The 15,176-nt window shown below is 55.8% G+C and overlaps 1 protein-coding gene across 2 annotated transcripts; it reads left to right on the forward strand.

The window, feature by feature from the left end:
* The first annotated feature begins 972 nt into the window (after positions 1-972).
* Positions 973-14,923, forward strand: Ubtf (upstream binding transcription factor). 2 transcript variants are annotated; one of them, XM_046442814.2, is made up of 21 exons: positions 973-1,110; positions 2,178-2,302; positions 3,821-3,996; positions 4,486-4,569; positions 4,666-4,821; positions 7,223-7,287; positions 7,565-7,685; positions 8,036-8,146; positions 8,493-8,626; positions 8,761-8,902; positions 9,203-9,244; positions 9,360-9,473; positions 9,557-9,712; positions 10,075-10,230; positions 10,312-10,422; positions 10,807-10,895; positions 10,998-11,187; positions 12,020-12,067; positions 12,165-12,236; positions 12,338-12,481; positions 12,568-14,923. In XM_046442814.2, the coding sequence occupies exons 2-21, from the start codon at positions 2,245-2,247 to the stop codon at positions 12,691-12,693; spliced, it is 2,295 nt and encodes a 764-aa protein (XP_046298770.1). In that variant the 5' UTR covers positions 973-1,110; positions 2,178-2,244; the 3' UTR covers positions 12,694-14,923. The 2 variants fall into 2 exon arrangements, with proteins under 2 accessions (XP_046298770.1, XP_046298771.1); XM_046442815.2 differs by lacking the exon at positions 8,036-8,146.
* Positions 14,924-15,176: the final 253 nt, after the last annotated feature.

Genomic DNA, 15,176 nt, shown 5'->3' on the forward strand with positions numbered 1-15,176 from the left:
GGCGCCGCTATCGGCGTGCGTGCGCCCCAGCCGGTGGCCACGCTCCGGGGATGAGGGTGGGCGCCAATAGCCCGCCCGGGAAGGCGAGAGAGGGTGAGGACTGGCCTGTAAGTACGATCCTAAGCTGGGAAGACTTGGAAGGGAGCTCCGGAGCAGGGCTGTTGGCACCCCCTGAGCCTTACCGGCCACCGGGGGGCCCTCCGGGCACCCTCTCCACGGCCGCACCTCGGCCCTCCCTTCAGCGCCGGCCAAGCCTGCTAGTTCCCCCGCGGGTCTGGCGAGGTCGCTCTCGGCGTCTGTACGCCCGCCTCGGCTCCGAGCCCCGCCGCCATCCGGGCGGCTGCGTGTCTCCCAGCCCGGCCCCCCCCCCCCTCCGGCGGCAGTGGCAGCCGCCGCCGCTGCTGCCGCCGCCGCCGCCGCCGCCGCCACCACCACCACCACCACTACCACAACTACTACCACCACCACCGCCACCCCCCTCCTTCCTTCCCTCCGCCTCGGCCGCCCGGGTCCCCCCAGCTCCCGCCCCTCCTCCCAGCTGCCCCCCGCGGAGCCCGCCCGGGCAGGCTGTGGGAGGGAGCGGAGCCGGCGAGGCGGGCGGGCTGGCGCTCGCTCCCCGGGGGTCGGTGTGCGCTCTACGGGGAAGGACGCGCTCGCTGCCCCGCTTCTCCCGCCCCCCCTCCCGCTCCTCCTCCTCCCTTCTCCCTCCTCCTCCCCGCTCCGGCGGCGGAGGCTGCTGCGGCGGCGGGGGGTGTGCGAGCTGAGGCCGGGGCCGGCGGGCGGGCGGGCGGGCTGCCTGCAGGCGGAGGGCGCTGTGCTTTGTGCTTTTCGCCGCGAGGAGCAGCAGGCAGCAGCCACAGCCGCCGCCGCCACAGCAGCAACAGCCGCCGCCCCAGCGCCTCCGCCGCGCCGGGAGGAGGAGCCGCTGCCACCGCGGGAGGGAGCTGCGGCTGTGCCCGGCCGAGCGGGGGAGGGCGCCGCCGCTCAGAGCCGGGGAGGGAGCCGCCAGAGCGGGAAGCCCGGAGGCCGCGCTGCGCCGGGTAACCGAGACGGCTAAGGACGCGCGCTAGGGTCGGGGCCAGGACCTGACGTCAAGGGAGCGAGCCGCGGGTACGGTGGACGCCGGGCGAGGACCCGGAGCCACTTCCGAGCAGGGGACTGGGCTCGAGCAGACCAGGGGACTGGGGAAGACACCGAAGCCGGGGGAGGGGAAGGCAGGAAGCGAGGCCCGGGTCGGGCCGGGCCACGGGCGGAGGAGCCCGCGCTTCTCGGAGCCGGCAGGCGCAGTTCTCGCCGGCCGCCGGAGGGGGCGGCGGGGCCGGTGAGCGCTGCGCCCCCGCCTCCCGGCTGCCGTCCTCCCGCCCTCCCTTTGGCTCGGCTCCCCGGAGGCCGGGGCGGGGGCGCCGGCGGGGCTGGGCCGCAGGCTCGGGGGAGGAGGCGGCGGTTCCCGCCGTGGTCGCGCCTCTGCGCCGGGCTCCTCCGTGAGCGTCAGGGTAGCTGGGCGGTGGCAGAGCCTCTAGCCGGGGTGGGTGGCTCGGGGGCTGGGGCCAAGCTAGGCCTCTTCTCTTCGGCTGCTCGCCCGCCCGGGCGGGCTGGGACGGCGTTGGGCGATCGGGAGGGGGGAGCGGCGGAATCCGGATCCGGTCCCCGGGGGCGGTGCGGCCGCTGCGCTCCGGGGCTGGCGGCGGCTGCGCTGCGTCCGGGTCCCCGCCGAGTTGCGGAGGCGGGGGGAACCGGCCGGGGGGAGGCGGGAGGAGGAGACTGGGGCGCGTGCCCGCTTCCGTGGCCGCGCGCGCCCTTTACCCGCCCTTCCTCCTCCCCCCCCGCCCTCCAGCCTGGGGCCTCCCCGGGGCGGGCGCACCGAAGAGGAGGAGATTTTTTTTTTTTTTTTGGTCCGGGTGGGGGAAGGAGGGCGGGCTCTCACTGCACGCGGGAGCTGGGAGCAGTCTCTCGCGTGGACAGGGGAGGGCGCACGCCGCGGAGCCGGGCTGCAGGGGCTGGGGGAGGGGGTTGGGAAGAAGAGGGGCGCACTTCCACACCCTCCGACCCATAAGTCTGAGTATCCTGGCTCGGTCTTACTGAGAGTTGGGACCTGTGCCCACTCCCCTTTGGGATGGGGGTAGGATAGAAAGGCCTCCACCTCTCAGCCTGAGTGGGGACTGGTGTCTCTTCTAAAGGGTGAGGTGGCTTTGACCCCGGGTTGCGGGGCCAGCGCGACCGAGGAGGTGGCTGGACAGCTGGAGGATGAACGGAGAGGCCGACTGCCCCACAGACCTGGAAATGGCCGCCCCCAAAGGCCAAGGTAGGGGTCCTCCACCCCCAGCCCTTTTTAACTTAAATCTTCTTTCCCACATGTCTGTCTGCAGGGCTCTCCTTCTAAAGGATTCTCCATTCTGCATTCTCTGATCTTGGAGAGGATGTCTTGAGCATAATTTTATAAGTTGAGCATCCTTCACACTTGGAAGGAATAATTTAGTTTGGCCAAATCCAAATTATTTGGCTTTGGACTGTAAATTGTGTCTTTCACACACCTCTCGCTCCGTGTTTGAGGGAGAAGGGAGACCCGTGAAAGTCGTCTTTTGAAAGTCGTCTTCTGGGCTTCCCCGTCATCCTGAAGTGTGTCCCCGCTCTGATTCCTGGGCTCGAAGGAAGGATGAGGATTGAGAGGGGGTGGGGGATGGGGTGCAGCAGGACTGGGAAGGCTTTTTAGGTTTTTTATTATCATTATTACTATTATTATTATTGTTGTTAAAAAATAAGGTTTTGGCCAAGGCAGGTGGAGAGTTAAGGCCCCAGGCCATGGAAGTTATATACACAACTAGACCCCGGCTTCATCCAAGAGGAACCTAGTATAGTTGGGCACGGGGAGTAGAACTAAGCTCAGCATCTGGCAATGCTTGTAGGACATTGAGGGGAGAAAAGATTATGGGGTCCATGTGACCCTGCTCTGCAGAAACCCTGGACCAGGTTACCATATGCAAGTAAAAGTGAGGAGCCTCTTTGACTTGGAGCCATGGATGGCTACTATCCCAGCTCACCTTCCAGGACAGTCACTCTTTAGAGAGGCCCCATGCTCTCTGAATTGCATTTCAGTGGCTGAAAATAGCTGGTTCAGATCCCCTTTTTTGTTCCCTAATACAACTTGGAATTGGGTAGGGAGGATGTCTCCCTAGAGCAGGGTCCTGAGAGCCTTTGCCCACCTACGTGCCTTGCCTCAAAGCTGCCCTATATAGTTCTTCATATCCATCCCATTTTTATTTGCGAGAAATTTTCTGGTCTCTCTTGAGGGACTGGGAGGGAGGAGGGATGATATATTCTGTCTCTAATGTAGGTTTCCAGCTGTGCTAGAGAGACATCTGTATGGAGTCTTCTTTTTGTCCACACCCCTTTTTCAGCACTTGGACATTTATGGTATCTACCTAGAATTTGAATTTGGCAATACCTTTAGATATGTTGCCTTCCTGCTTTCTTTCCTCTCTGATAAACTAATTGCTTTCCCAATAGAGTCACAGTTCACAGGAACTTTATTTCCCCCTGCCCTCTTTCTACAGTTAATAGGGGCCCATGGAAGCCTGGAATGTTAGAAATGAAAATATCCCTGAAGGAAGCCAGTCCTGGGTTCAAGCCAGGCTTTCTACATGTGACACTGGACCAGTCTCTGCCCTAATCCAATGTGACCAGTTTGCTTAGGGATAAGTTATACTTAAGGAAAGATACTTTTGTTTACATGGGAAACAAGGACTCTTGGAAAGAAAGGTTGGATAGTAGATCAGTATGATGGCATGAGCCAGGTGTGATGGCTTCTTTTACCCCTCACCAGACCGCTGGTCCCAGGAAGATATGCTAACTTTGCTGGAATGCATGAAGAACAACCTTCCATCCAATGACAGCTCCAAGTTCAAAACCACTGAGTCACACATGGACTGGGAAAAAGTAGCATTTAAAGATTTTTCTGGAGATATGTGCAAGCTCAAATGGGTGGAGATTTCTAATGAGGTAACTGAATCCCCGTCTTTCTGACACACATGAATATGCATCTACACATAACCCTACCTTGTCCTTCTTGGAGGGGGAAATGAAACAAAGTCTGTAAACAGGAAGGAAGAAGGCTAGAAAGGTGTTCATGTGGTCACCTGTTAGCTCTCTATTTGACCTTGTGCCTGTGGAGGAGATGGCACCATTAACATATCAGCCTAGAGGTCTTAATTCTGCCAAGGTCTCACAGGTGGCCATGAATACTAATTGGCCTGGGGCCTGGGGCTTCTGTTGCCTGAACTATTCCAATGAGGTACTTGTCCTTTGGTGTGAGCTCTGCAGCAGGCCTGGTCAGTGCCTGGATCGTGGAGATTACCTGTATTGTAGGGCTGTTGGTCTCTGTTCTTTCAATCAATTATCTGGTAGAGTGGTGGAAACCCATTGGGAAAGGGAGCTCTGTATGGGGTAGCATTTCCCAGCTTCTCCTACTCACCTCCCTTCTTCCTCCAGGTGAGGAAGTTCCGTACGTTGACAGAATTGATCCTTGATGCTCAAGAACATGTTAAAAATCCTTATAAAGGCAAAAAACTCAAGGTGAGTTACCAAGAGGTGGAGCGTGAGGGTCCAGGGAGGAGTATTCCAAAGAAGGATGGTGTTTAACCTCTATTGTGTCTTTGTCCCACCTTCCAGAAACACCCAGACTTCCCAAAGAAGCCCCTGACCCCTTATTTTCGCTTCTTCATGGAGAAGCGAGCCAAGTATGCAAAACTCCACCCTGAGATGAGCAACCTGGACCTGACCAAGATTCTTTCCAAGAAATACAAGGAGCTTCCCGAGAAGAAGAAGGTGGGGGGAGGAGGTTTTAGGTGCGGGGAGGGAAGAGACTCGGAGCAACTGGTGTGTGTAGGTTATTGTGGGGGTAGGCCTTAGAGGGACTTGGCATCAGGGACATAGGAATCAGCACAGCAGAGTGGTGTCCCAGGCAGCTATACCTGATTGCTCTATTCCAGGCCCATACACAGTCAAAACAGGTACCCTTGCAGGTGAAACCCAGGCCCAAGCAGTTGCTCAGACCAACCTTGTCCCCTATGGACCATTCACAGTGTCCTCTTCCATACACCTCTCCACACACATGTCCTTAGTGTTAGGCCTGCACAGCAGTTTTGGATCCTTCATATTTCCCCTCATGGCCTAATTTAATGCCTGTAATATCCTCACAAAGAAACCCCAGGAAAGGGGGGTTATTCTTATGCTGTGGGCAAAAAACTGAGGTGCAGGGAGGTTAAGTGTCATGTCGCACAAGTAATGATGCTAGAGCAGGACTTGGCCTTGGCACCCTAGGCTCCCTGTCTGCTACTTTTCCCCCTGCCACATCCACATGTTAAATGGGCTTTCTTCCCCATGTACAAGAATACACCTTATCTTTCCTGGCCTCATATTATCCCCTGCAGAGGTCAGACACTGTCCCAGACAGTCAGAGGTTGATGACCTCAGGCATAAGTTGCCCAGGTCTACCAGGCAGGGATGGACACAAGTCAAGGACAGCTCAGGAAGTCCCATGCAGTGATAAGAAACAAAATACTGAAGGAATCCTGCAGATGAGACATGTGTAAGGTGGGATGAGAGAGGTAGATGAGAAGAGATACTGTTTGATGAGATGGAGCCAAGGAGAGAAGTTGATGAGGGCCATGGGGAGAGGCCAAAAGGCACATTGACTGGGAAAAAAGACAGTTGTACATAGCCAGCCCTCAAAAAGTGACACCTATTGCCACACTCAGTGGACCTTTTCACTGGTTCATATATACTGGCTGTAGACACATATGCTCTTGGTGCTGAACCCAAAATGGAACCAGGTAAAACTAGCCCTCTGGCCACTGCCCAAGCTAAGCAGGAGCTATGATTTATTGGAGTTATGATTAACCCCCCTGATGAGGTTAAGGGACAACACAGAAAACTCATGGAATGGGAGGGAGAGGCAAAGGATCTGAGAACCAGGGATGGACAGAAGAAATGGGTAAAGTGACAAGATGCTGGCCTGGGGGACACAGACTTGTCCTCTTGGACTGCCACAACATTGCTATGTATGAGGCCTTGCGGTAAGTCAATTCGCTTCTCTGGGCCTGGTCTTGTTTATAAAGGCGAGCCATATCTGTGAGGTGCCTTTTGGCTCCAAAAACTTGTATGTGGAGGGCCAAGATTGTGCAGAGGAGACATTGTTCTGCTCTTGGTTTTCTGTGGGAACCACAGGGGAAAGTGAGCCACTTCTCTGTGCTGGTTGTGTACTCTGTGAGAGGCAGGGGTTGGCTTGATCTCCATGAGCCCCTGACTGCTTCCAGTGCTATTCTTGCAATTATAGGGAAAAAAAGGGAGGAAAAGAGATGGCTACTTTGATGGCTACTAGACAGAAGGTAGATAAGGAAGGGCAAGGATTGGAAACAAGGTATAAGTAGGGGGACTCCTAGAGGGAGGGAGGCAAGGAGAGGGAAAGGAAGACCAGGTGGAGAGGAGGGAGAGGGAAGGGAGCCAAGTGGCAGAGGGGAACAAGAGGCCTGAGAGGGTGCCAGTCAGCCAGCTGCCTGGAAGAAGGGATCAGAGGTAGGAAAGATGGTGGTAGCTGAGGCACCAAGAGGGGATGGTTACAGAATTGGGAAGGAATGTGAGGGGCAGATAGAGCCCCAGGGGTAGTATGGATGAGGAAGAAAAACCCAAGAGACAGATCTGCTGGGATGTGGTCTACCTTATAAGAATTCATTCTAAATTTCCTTCATTACAATCTCGCTTCATGCTTTGGAAGCAGGATTCAGCCACCTGGCCCTATGGGCCATCTCCAAATAGACACACTGATGTCAGCTTCCTCAGACAGTGGGGAGAGGGAGTAATGGGAGCAGGGTCTCCACCAGACTCAACGTTGGAATTTTCTGGTGTCAGAGAAAGGGGTGGGGCAATCCTAGTCCTGCCACTGACAATTTAGTGGTTGTGGTAATGCCAAGTCCCCCTTCTACAACTCTCTTACATAGAATAGGAATAAGATTCCATGTCTGAAAGACCACTGTAGTTCCCACTGTCTGGTTCTCAGCCACCAGGTCTGGTGTGTGGTGAGCCCAATCCACTGGAAGGCACAGGCTACCATCTGTCCACATCACAGCGGGAGGCAAGAAAGCTAGCGAGGAGGGTTCCTGGTGGCTTTTGTAGCTCCGGGTGAGATAGGCCTTGGGTCCTGGATGACCCCGTCCCCTCCTCCCCCCAGATGAAATATATTCAGGACTTCCAGAGGGAGAAACAGGAGTTCGAGCGAAACCTGGCCCGATTCAGGTAAGGCAGTGAAGCCCAGAGGAGGGCCATGGGGCACTGGGTGTGACAGTATAGGCTAATGCTGGCTGGAGGCTGGTGCTGGCCATCTGCAAAATATGGAATATGATGGGTCACATACAGACCCTAATGTATTATGCTCAGGGGCAGGGACAGGCAAGCAGCCTCTGTCCCACTAAGCCCCAGATGGAAGGCCTAGGAGGCTCTATGGGTGGGGCAGCTAACTTGGGTCTGCCCAGCAGTGTCCCCCATTGAACCTTGCTCCCCATGCCCTGGCTAGGGAGGATCACCCCGACCTTATCCAGAATGCCAAGAAGTCGGACATCCCTGAGAAGCCCAAAACCCCCCAGCAGCTGTGGTACACCCATGAGAAGAAGGTGTATCTCAAAGTGCGGCCAGATGTGAGTGTCTGGCCAAGGGGTGGGGGTGGAGGCGCACGGTGGTGGCAAGGGGGGAGCCGCGCCAGGTCGGCTGGGCACGGTGCAGGGGAGCAGGAGAGGAGGCCCCTCCCCAGGGGTGGGCTGCATGGACAGGGCCTGGGCCAGCTGGCGTGCGAGCGTGTGTGTGCGTGTGTGTGAGCCTGTCCCCTTGCACCCAGGCGGGATCCCCGCCTCTCTGCCTTCCCCTCCTGGCCTGTGGGGGACACTAATGTGACCTCCTGTGGCCTGAGGGGGCGGGGGCCTCTGTGCCCCCTACCCCCCTCCCCCTGCCCCTGGCTGCCTGTGTGTGTCTGACGGCTTTTGGTTTGCAGGCCACTACGAAGGAGGTGAAGGACTCCCTGGGGAAGCAGTGGTCTCAGCTCTCGGACAAAAAGAGGCTGAAATGGATTCATAAGGCCCTGGAGCAGCGGAAGAAGTACGAGGTTAGGCTTCCGCTGCGCTCCTCCCCATCCGGCTCTTCAAGAGCCTCTGCCCTCTGACTCTGTGCCACCGCATGCTGCGGGAGGCAGTCACTCCCCAGCCATCCATTGAGGGAGGGGCCTTCTGGGCCCCTCACCTCTGTCTCTATCTTCCCTACCCCCACCCCACCATGAGATCTCAGGCTAGGGCAGGGCAGGGCACCACGGTTCGGCTTGTTTTGTGTGAAATGGCAGACATGGCCATCCCCAGCTTTGCTCCCTGCCCTCCCTCCCCAGCGGCTCTCCCCCTTCCCCTGCCCCGGCTAACCCCACTCCCCATTGCCCTCCACCCCCCCACCTCACTCTGCAGGAGATTATGCGTGACTATATCCAGAAGCACCCTGAACTGAACATCAGTGAGGAGGGCATCACCAAATCCACCCTTACCAAGGCTGAACGCCAGCTCAAGGACAAGTTTGATGGGCGACCCACCAAGCCACCTCCGTGAGCACTGTCCTGTGGTGGGTGGGTGAGTGGGCAGCTAGGGAACTGGGCCAGTGAAGGATGCGCTCTACAGCGATGAGGTCAACTGCTCACTTGCTTATGGGGTGTGTCTCTCTTCCTGCCCGTTTTGATAGGAACAGCTATTCACTGTACTGCGCAGAGCTCATGGCCAACATGAAGGATGTGCCCAGTACGGAGCGCATGGTGCTATGCAGCCAGCAGTGGAAGCTGCTGTCTCAGAAGGAGAAGGATGCCTATCACAAGAAGTGTGACCAGGTGCTTCATAGCAGGGGGCAACCCATGGAGACTTTGGGGCCCTCCTTCGGGGTTTCAAGTGTGACCCCAGCAAAGCTCAAATCAGTCCTTGGTTATAGGTGCCTTGGCACCTGCTTCCAGCATGGCAGTGTGCTAGGTTTGGCATCTGGGCCTGTCAAGGCAGACAGCTCAGGCCTCTTGCCTACCATCTGTTGGAGGAGAGCAGGCCCTGAGGGAGGCTTTCTGAGGGTTCCTGTCCCTAATACTGGAGTCTCTGGTGAGCCTATCCCCAACTGACCCTGATTCCCCTCCCTTTCCCAGAAAAAGAAAGATTACGAGGTGGAGATGCTCCGTTTCCTTGAGGTGAGTGTTGCTCCAGGTGGGGACTGGGCAGAGAAGACAGGCTAGGCGGGAGAGCCCTGAGGATCCCTGGAGAGCAGGTAGACTGCAGCCCCACCCCTCTCGTCTTCCCCGCCAGAGCCTGCCCGAGGAGGAGCAGCAGCGGGTTCTGGGAGAGGAGAAGATGTTGAACATCAACAAGAAGCAGGCCACCAGCCCAGCTTCCAAGAAGCCCACCCAGGAAGGCGGGAAGGTGGGCAGAGGCACCATCGGCCCAGCGGGAGGGGAACGAAGGGCTCTTCGGCCTGTGAATCCCGACCCTCTGTACCTTCCCAGGGCGGCTCAGAGAAGCCTAAACGGCCAGTGTCCGCCATGTTCATCTTCTCTGAGGAGAAGCGGCGGCAGCTGCAGGAGGAGAGGCCAGAGCTCTCTGAGAGTGAGCTGACCCGCCTGCTGGCCCGCATGTGGAACGACTTGTCAGAGAAGAAGAAGGTTAGTCTTGCCCCTGAGAGGCGCCTCCCCACCAGTGTCCCCAGAGGGGCTGCTAGGACCACTTCCTCCCTTGGGGCAGCTGCGCAGCCTCGCCCCTGCCCCTGTCCCTATGGCTTACATGTGTGGCTGGACTCAGATGCTGGGAGCCCAGCGAGCCGACCCGGAAGGCGGGAAGCTGTCAGCCACGGCTGTTGGCTCTGGGGGGAGCGGCCGGTAGGCGGGGCGGAGCCCACGGGGACATCTGTGCCGCCCACGCCTGTGCCAGCCCCTCCTCCCTACCCAGGGCTGCTGCTGCTGCTGGTTGGGCTTAGTGCGCCCCCTAGGGGTGGCTCAGAGGCTGACACCTGTGTGGTCCTCCATAGGCCAAGTACAAGGCCAGGGAGGCAGCGCTGAAGGCACAGTCTGAGAGGAAGCCAGGCGCCGAGCGTGAGGAACGGGGCAAGCTGCCAGAGTCACCCAAGAGAGCTGAGGAGATCTGGCAACAGAGCGTCATCGGCGATTACCTGGCCCGCTTCAAGGTGGCAGGAAGTGGGACGGGTTTTTCCTGTAGCCTCCAGCCCTGGGTGACCCCTTCAGCTGATACCCTTGTGTGTCCCCAGAACGATAGGGTAAAGGCCTTGAAAGCCATGGAGATGACCTGGAACAACATGGAGAAGAAGGAGAAACTAATGTGGATTAAGAAGGCCGCTGAAGACCAAAAGCGATATGAGGTGGGAAGAGGACTGGGCCCACCCCCCATATAAGCTGGGGCTCTGAGCCAGAGATCCCAGCCTTGTTGTGACCCTGAACCAGTCTCAACTGGACGCCGCCCACCCCCCCAATTGAGCCTCAGTCTCATCAGTAAAATGGAGGAGATAGTATTGGCCTTCAGGGTTATTGTTGAGGGACATGAGTTCAATTCCAAAAATACATTGAAATGATAGTGCTTGACATAGGTGTGAGTTGTTAGGTAATTGTTCCCTGGCCATGCTTTGGTTTCTGCTCTTCCTGTCACATAAAAAGAAAACCAGTTAAGGCATGACAGAGTGGGGCAGGGGGCAGCAGTATTTCAGGGGGTGTGGGGATGAGTGTGACCCTTCCAGGTCTCCCCACAGAGAGAGCTGAGTGAGATGCGGGCACCTCCAGCTGCTACGAATTCTTCCAAGAAGATGAAGTTCCAGGGAGAACCCAAGAAGCCTCCCATGTGAGCCTGGGGCTGAAGCCTGCCTTGGTGTGGGGAGGGTGAGGACTAGAGGGCCTGTTGGTTGGGGGTCTTGACCCTCCCTTAACAACCCCCATCTCCCAGGAATGGTTACCAGAAGTTCTCCCAGGAGCTACTGTCCAATGGAGAGTTGAACCACCTGCCACTGAAAGAGCGCATGGTGGAAATAGGCAGCCGCTGGCAGCGCATTTCCCAGAGCCAGAAGGAGCACTACAAAAAGCTGGCCGAGGAGCAGCAGAAGCAGTACAGGGTGCACCTGGACCTCTGGGTCAAGGTGAGAGGGCAAAGGACCCTTGGGAGGGAGAGGGAGGCACCATCCTGTCTTAGTCATCATTTCTTTCAATACCCCAGTAGTCCTATGGGGCAGTGTTTACTGTCACCCTTTTAAACCAAAGCTCAGAGAGGTTAAATAATTTGCCCAAAGTCATACAGTAGGTAGAAAAATTGAAATCAGACTGCCTTTCCTCTCTCCATCTGGGACTGGGGGTCCTCTTTAGACTCTGGCTTGATTCCTAGTCTCTGAGCTTGGTTGAGTAGTAAGATCTGTAAAGTGAGGAGAATCATCTGTGTCCTCCCCAGCCACCCAAATTAGCCAAGAATTTGGCCAGAGATTAGACGCTCCAAATGTTAGATGAGCCCCAATGCCTCATCAGTGGCTCAGGGAACTCAGGACCAAGTAGAGTTGACGATATCAGGCTTTGTTGAGTCATTGTGGGGAGACGTCTAAGTTAAAGAAGGCCCCATCTATGGAGCCTCCATTTGGGTAGAGTAAGAAAATGAAAATGAGCAGTCTTGATGCATAGTGGCTTACATTAACCAGGAATGGTGGCACAAGCCTATAATCAAGGCTGAGGCAGGAGGGTGGCAAATTTGAGGTCAGTCTGGACAACTTAGACCCTGCCTCAAAATAAAAATAAAAGGATGTGGGGATGTAGCATCAAAAGCAGAAACTTGAGCTGTATTCCTAGACCCCTGGGGCACTCTTCAGAGACCAGGTATAAAGATGGGTGATGTAAAGAGGCCTATCGCCTGGCTGGAGCTCAGTATGCTCAGCTGGCAGTAATCTGGGGAGCGTTCCAACCCCCACCTTCTCTCTGTCTCCCCAGAGTCTGTCTCCCCAGGACCGTGCAGCATATAAAGAATACATCTCCAATGTGAGTTTGGGAGCCCGGCAGTGGCATGGTGGGGGCAGGGATCCCCAGGACCTGGAACTCACAGCTGCCCCTTGTGCATCCCCATCCTCTCCTACAGAAACGTAAGAGCATGACCAAGCTGCGAGGCCCAAACCCCAAGTCCAGCCGGACCACCCTGCAGTCCAAGTCGGTAAGGAGCTTCTCCCAGTTAGGGAGCAAGTATCTGTACAACAGGGTCCCAGTGCCTGGAGTGGCTAGGCCAAGACCACTGGTGTCTCTCTGCCCCTCCAGGAATCTGAGGATGATGATGAAGAGGATGAGGATGATGAGGATGAAGATGAAGAAGAGGAAGATGATGAGAATGGGGATTCCTCTGAGGATGGTGGGGACTCCTCCGGATCCAGCAGTGAAGATGAGAGCGAGGATGGGGATGAGGTGGGGCAGGCAGGGCATGGTGGGAGGGGCAGGATTGGGTTCCACAAGGAGGGCCACCTGGTAACTGTACATCTTTCTTCCTCTAGAACGAGGAGGATGATGAGGATGAAGATGATGATGAGGATGACGACGAGGATGAAGACAATGAGTCTGAGGGCAGCAGCTCCAGCTCCTCCTCCTCAGGGGACTCCTCAGACTCTGACTCCAACTGAGGCTCACCCCCCGGGGCAGCCAGGGAGAGCTTTAGAGCTCCCCTTCCCAACTGACCACCTTTGTGTCTCCCCCATGTTCTGTCCCCTACCCCCAGCCTCCCCCACTTTCTGTCTTTCTTTTTCTTTTTTTTTCTTTTTTAAACAAAATATGGTGGGGGTAGGGGACTGGAGGAGCCCAGGCCAGGACTCTGTAGCCTTGGAGCAATCAGCCCTGGGGGTCCTCCAGGGAGAGCAACCATCAGACTGAGCCAGCACTGGACCAGACCGGCCCACCCCACCCCTCTTCTGCACTTGCAGTTCTGGCATGGACAATGGACCAGGGGTGGGGAGTCCCAAAGAGTTCAGTGAGGCCCTCCACACCTGCAACCCAAATCAAGGTGGGGTGGAAGCTTGGGGAGGACTCCTTCCTTCCCAGAGGGGCTCACCACCTGGACCCCTGCATTGGAACTGGAGGCAGGGAAACTGTTGGGGGAGGCGGGCGGGTGCCTTTGAGAAAACAGGCACTGCCCTGATGGTCCTCTCCCCTGCCCCTGCAGAAAGGAGCTGCCTGGACCCACTCATGGGGGAGGGGCAGAAGTGTTTTTTATATATGTGTATATATTTTTTTTTTAAGCTCTGAGCTGTCAACGAGACGTTTCCTACCGATCCCGGCTGCCGTCTCTGTTGTCATTTCTGGGAGAGGGAGGGTTTAGGGGGTAGATTTGGAACTTTTTTTAAATGGTCTTGATGTGTGTGGGAGAGAGAGTGAGTGAGTGTGTGTGTGTGTGTGTGTGTGTACGTGTGCACGCGCACACGCTGTATATAGCATGAGTGCACCTGTGGGTGTGTTTGAGTGCGTGTAGAAGAGAGAAGGGGTCTGTCCTGGAGCCCACCTCAGTTTTTGTGAATCTGGAAAAGGGTTGGTGAGGGCCAGGGAGATGATGATCCCAGTGGGAACAGGCTGAGGCTGCCCTTCTCTGCATGTCTCCACTTTGCCTGGTCTCTGGTTCTATTTGGGGAGGGCACTGAAGCCACTCTTGATGCTTCCTATACAGTTTCCCTGTGCCAGGGTCATGTGCATCTGAGCTGCTGCTGGTCCCTACTGTCCAGCAGGAAGGCGGGAAGGGGCAGACAATGGTGTGAACCTTAAAGCTTTTCTTTGGTGGAAAAGGCCTTCTGGCTCATGTGAGGGGCCAGCCTGGCCACTCTGGGCTCAGAATCTGGGCATCAGGAAGTGTGTTGAGCTCTTATGTACACATCCCTAACTGCCTTCCCCCATGTCCTCTGGCCACCCCATTTCCTTTGATTTCTCAGGTCTGCTCCCCCTCTTCCTTGCCCCTCAACCTTATCGTTGGGAAAGGGGCTACAGAAGCTGCTTTCTGCAGCTGTCCCTTTAACCCTTGCCAGCCATCCCAAGTTTTTTGGTACCCTGATTCCTTGACTCTTAATAAGCCAAGCCACCTTATCTGTGGATTTAATTTTTGTTGTTGGCAGTTTTTACTAAATTGGTTTAAAAAAAAATTTTTTTTAAACAATCATGTCAGTGACCTATTTAATCGGGGCTTTGTGCTTCCCACCTTCCCCTCTGAATGAAAGCCAGGAATGGGGGAAGTGGGACCTCTGCCAAGGTGGTGGGGCAGAAAAGGTAAAGGGCCCCACCCCAGATAGGCTGTGGGTCTCTCAAATGAAAGCAGAGACAATCTGCTTTGCCTGGACCCTGGTGCTTGGATGGGGAGGCCTAGGGAGGGACACTCCCCACTCCCACTCCCCTTCCTTTATCCTGACCCAGGAATTAAGTACAGGAGTTTATAGGTTATTTCTTCCTAAGAACCCCTGCAAAGACCCCCCCACCCAACATCCTTTATCTGAATGCCCCTGCACTATTATGTTTTAGTGGAATGTGTTTTCATTTAAAAATAACTTTGAACAGGACACTTTTCCTGTTTTAAAAATTGAAAAATTCTTACAGTACAGACAGGGCCATGGGGGTGGGGGTGTTGGTGCTGTAAGAGGTCGCTCTGAGTGCATTTTGGCACTGGGACGGGATGGCTGGGGTGGGAAGACCCCCATTCCCCCACCTTTTTTTTCTAATATTTAAGGAGTGTTTTGTAGGTTTCAACAACAACCACACTTGAATTTGTATTATGGGAGGTGGGAGGGAATGGCTTAGAGGTGTCTGCCTAAGCTTAAGGCCAACTGTGGAAGTTTTGTTTTCCCTTTTTTTTGTACAATAAAGTGAAAAACAAAGGTCTGACTGCTGTCTGGTCACTGGAATAAGTGAAAGTGGGTGGCAGGGGTGACCCAATAGGTCAGATAAACTCTTGAAGCTATCTTTTTTGCCCATCTTACATCATTTTGTGCTACTGTTTGGTTCTTTCTAAATTCAGTTGGTCCACCTGAGGTTGTCAGTCACGAAGGACTGACAACAAGTTTTGGGAACAAATGCATTTTCACCAGAGGGCACCGCCTTAGAAAATGAGGTGATAAACCACTGAGGTCAAGGG

The sequence above is a fragment of the Marmota monax genome, unplaced genomic scaffold (assembly GCF_021218885.2).
Source record: "Marmota monax isolate L192 unplaced genomic scaffold, Marmota_monax_Labrador192_F-V1.1 WCK01_AAM20220418_F8-fsc00205, whole genome shotgun sequence".
NCBI classification, from domain to species: Eukaryota; Metazoa; Chordata; class Mammalia; order Rodentia; family Sciuridae; genus Marmota; species Marmota monax.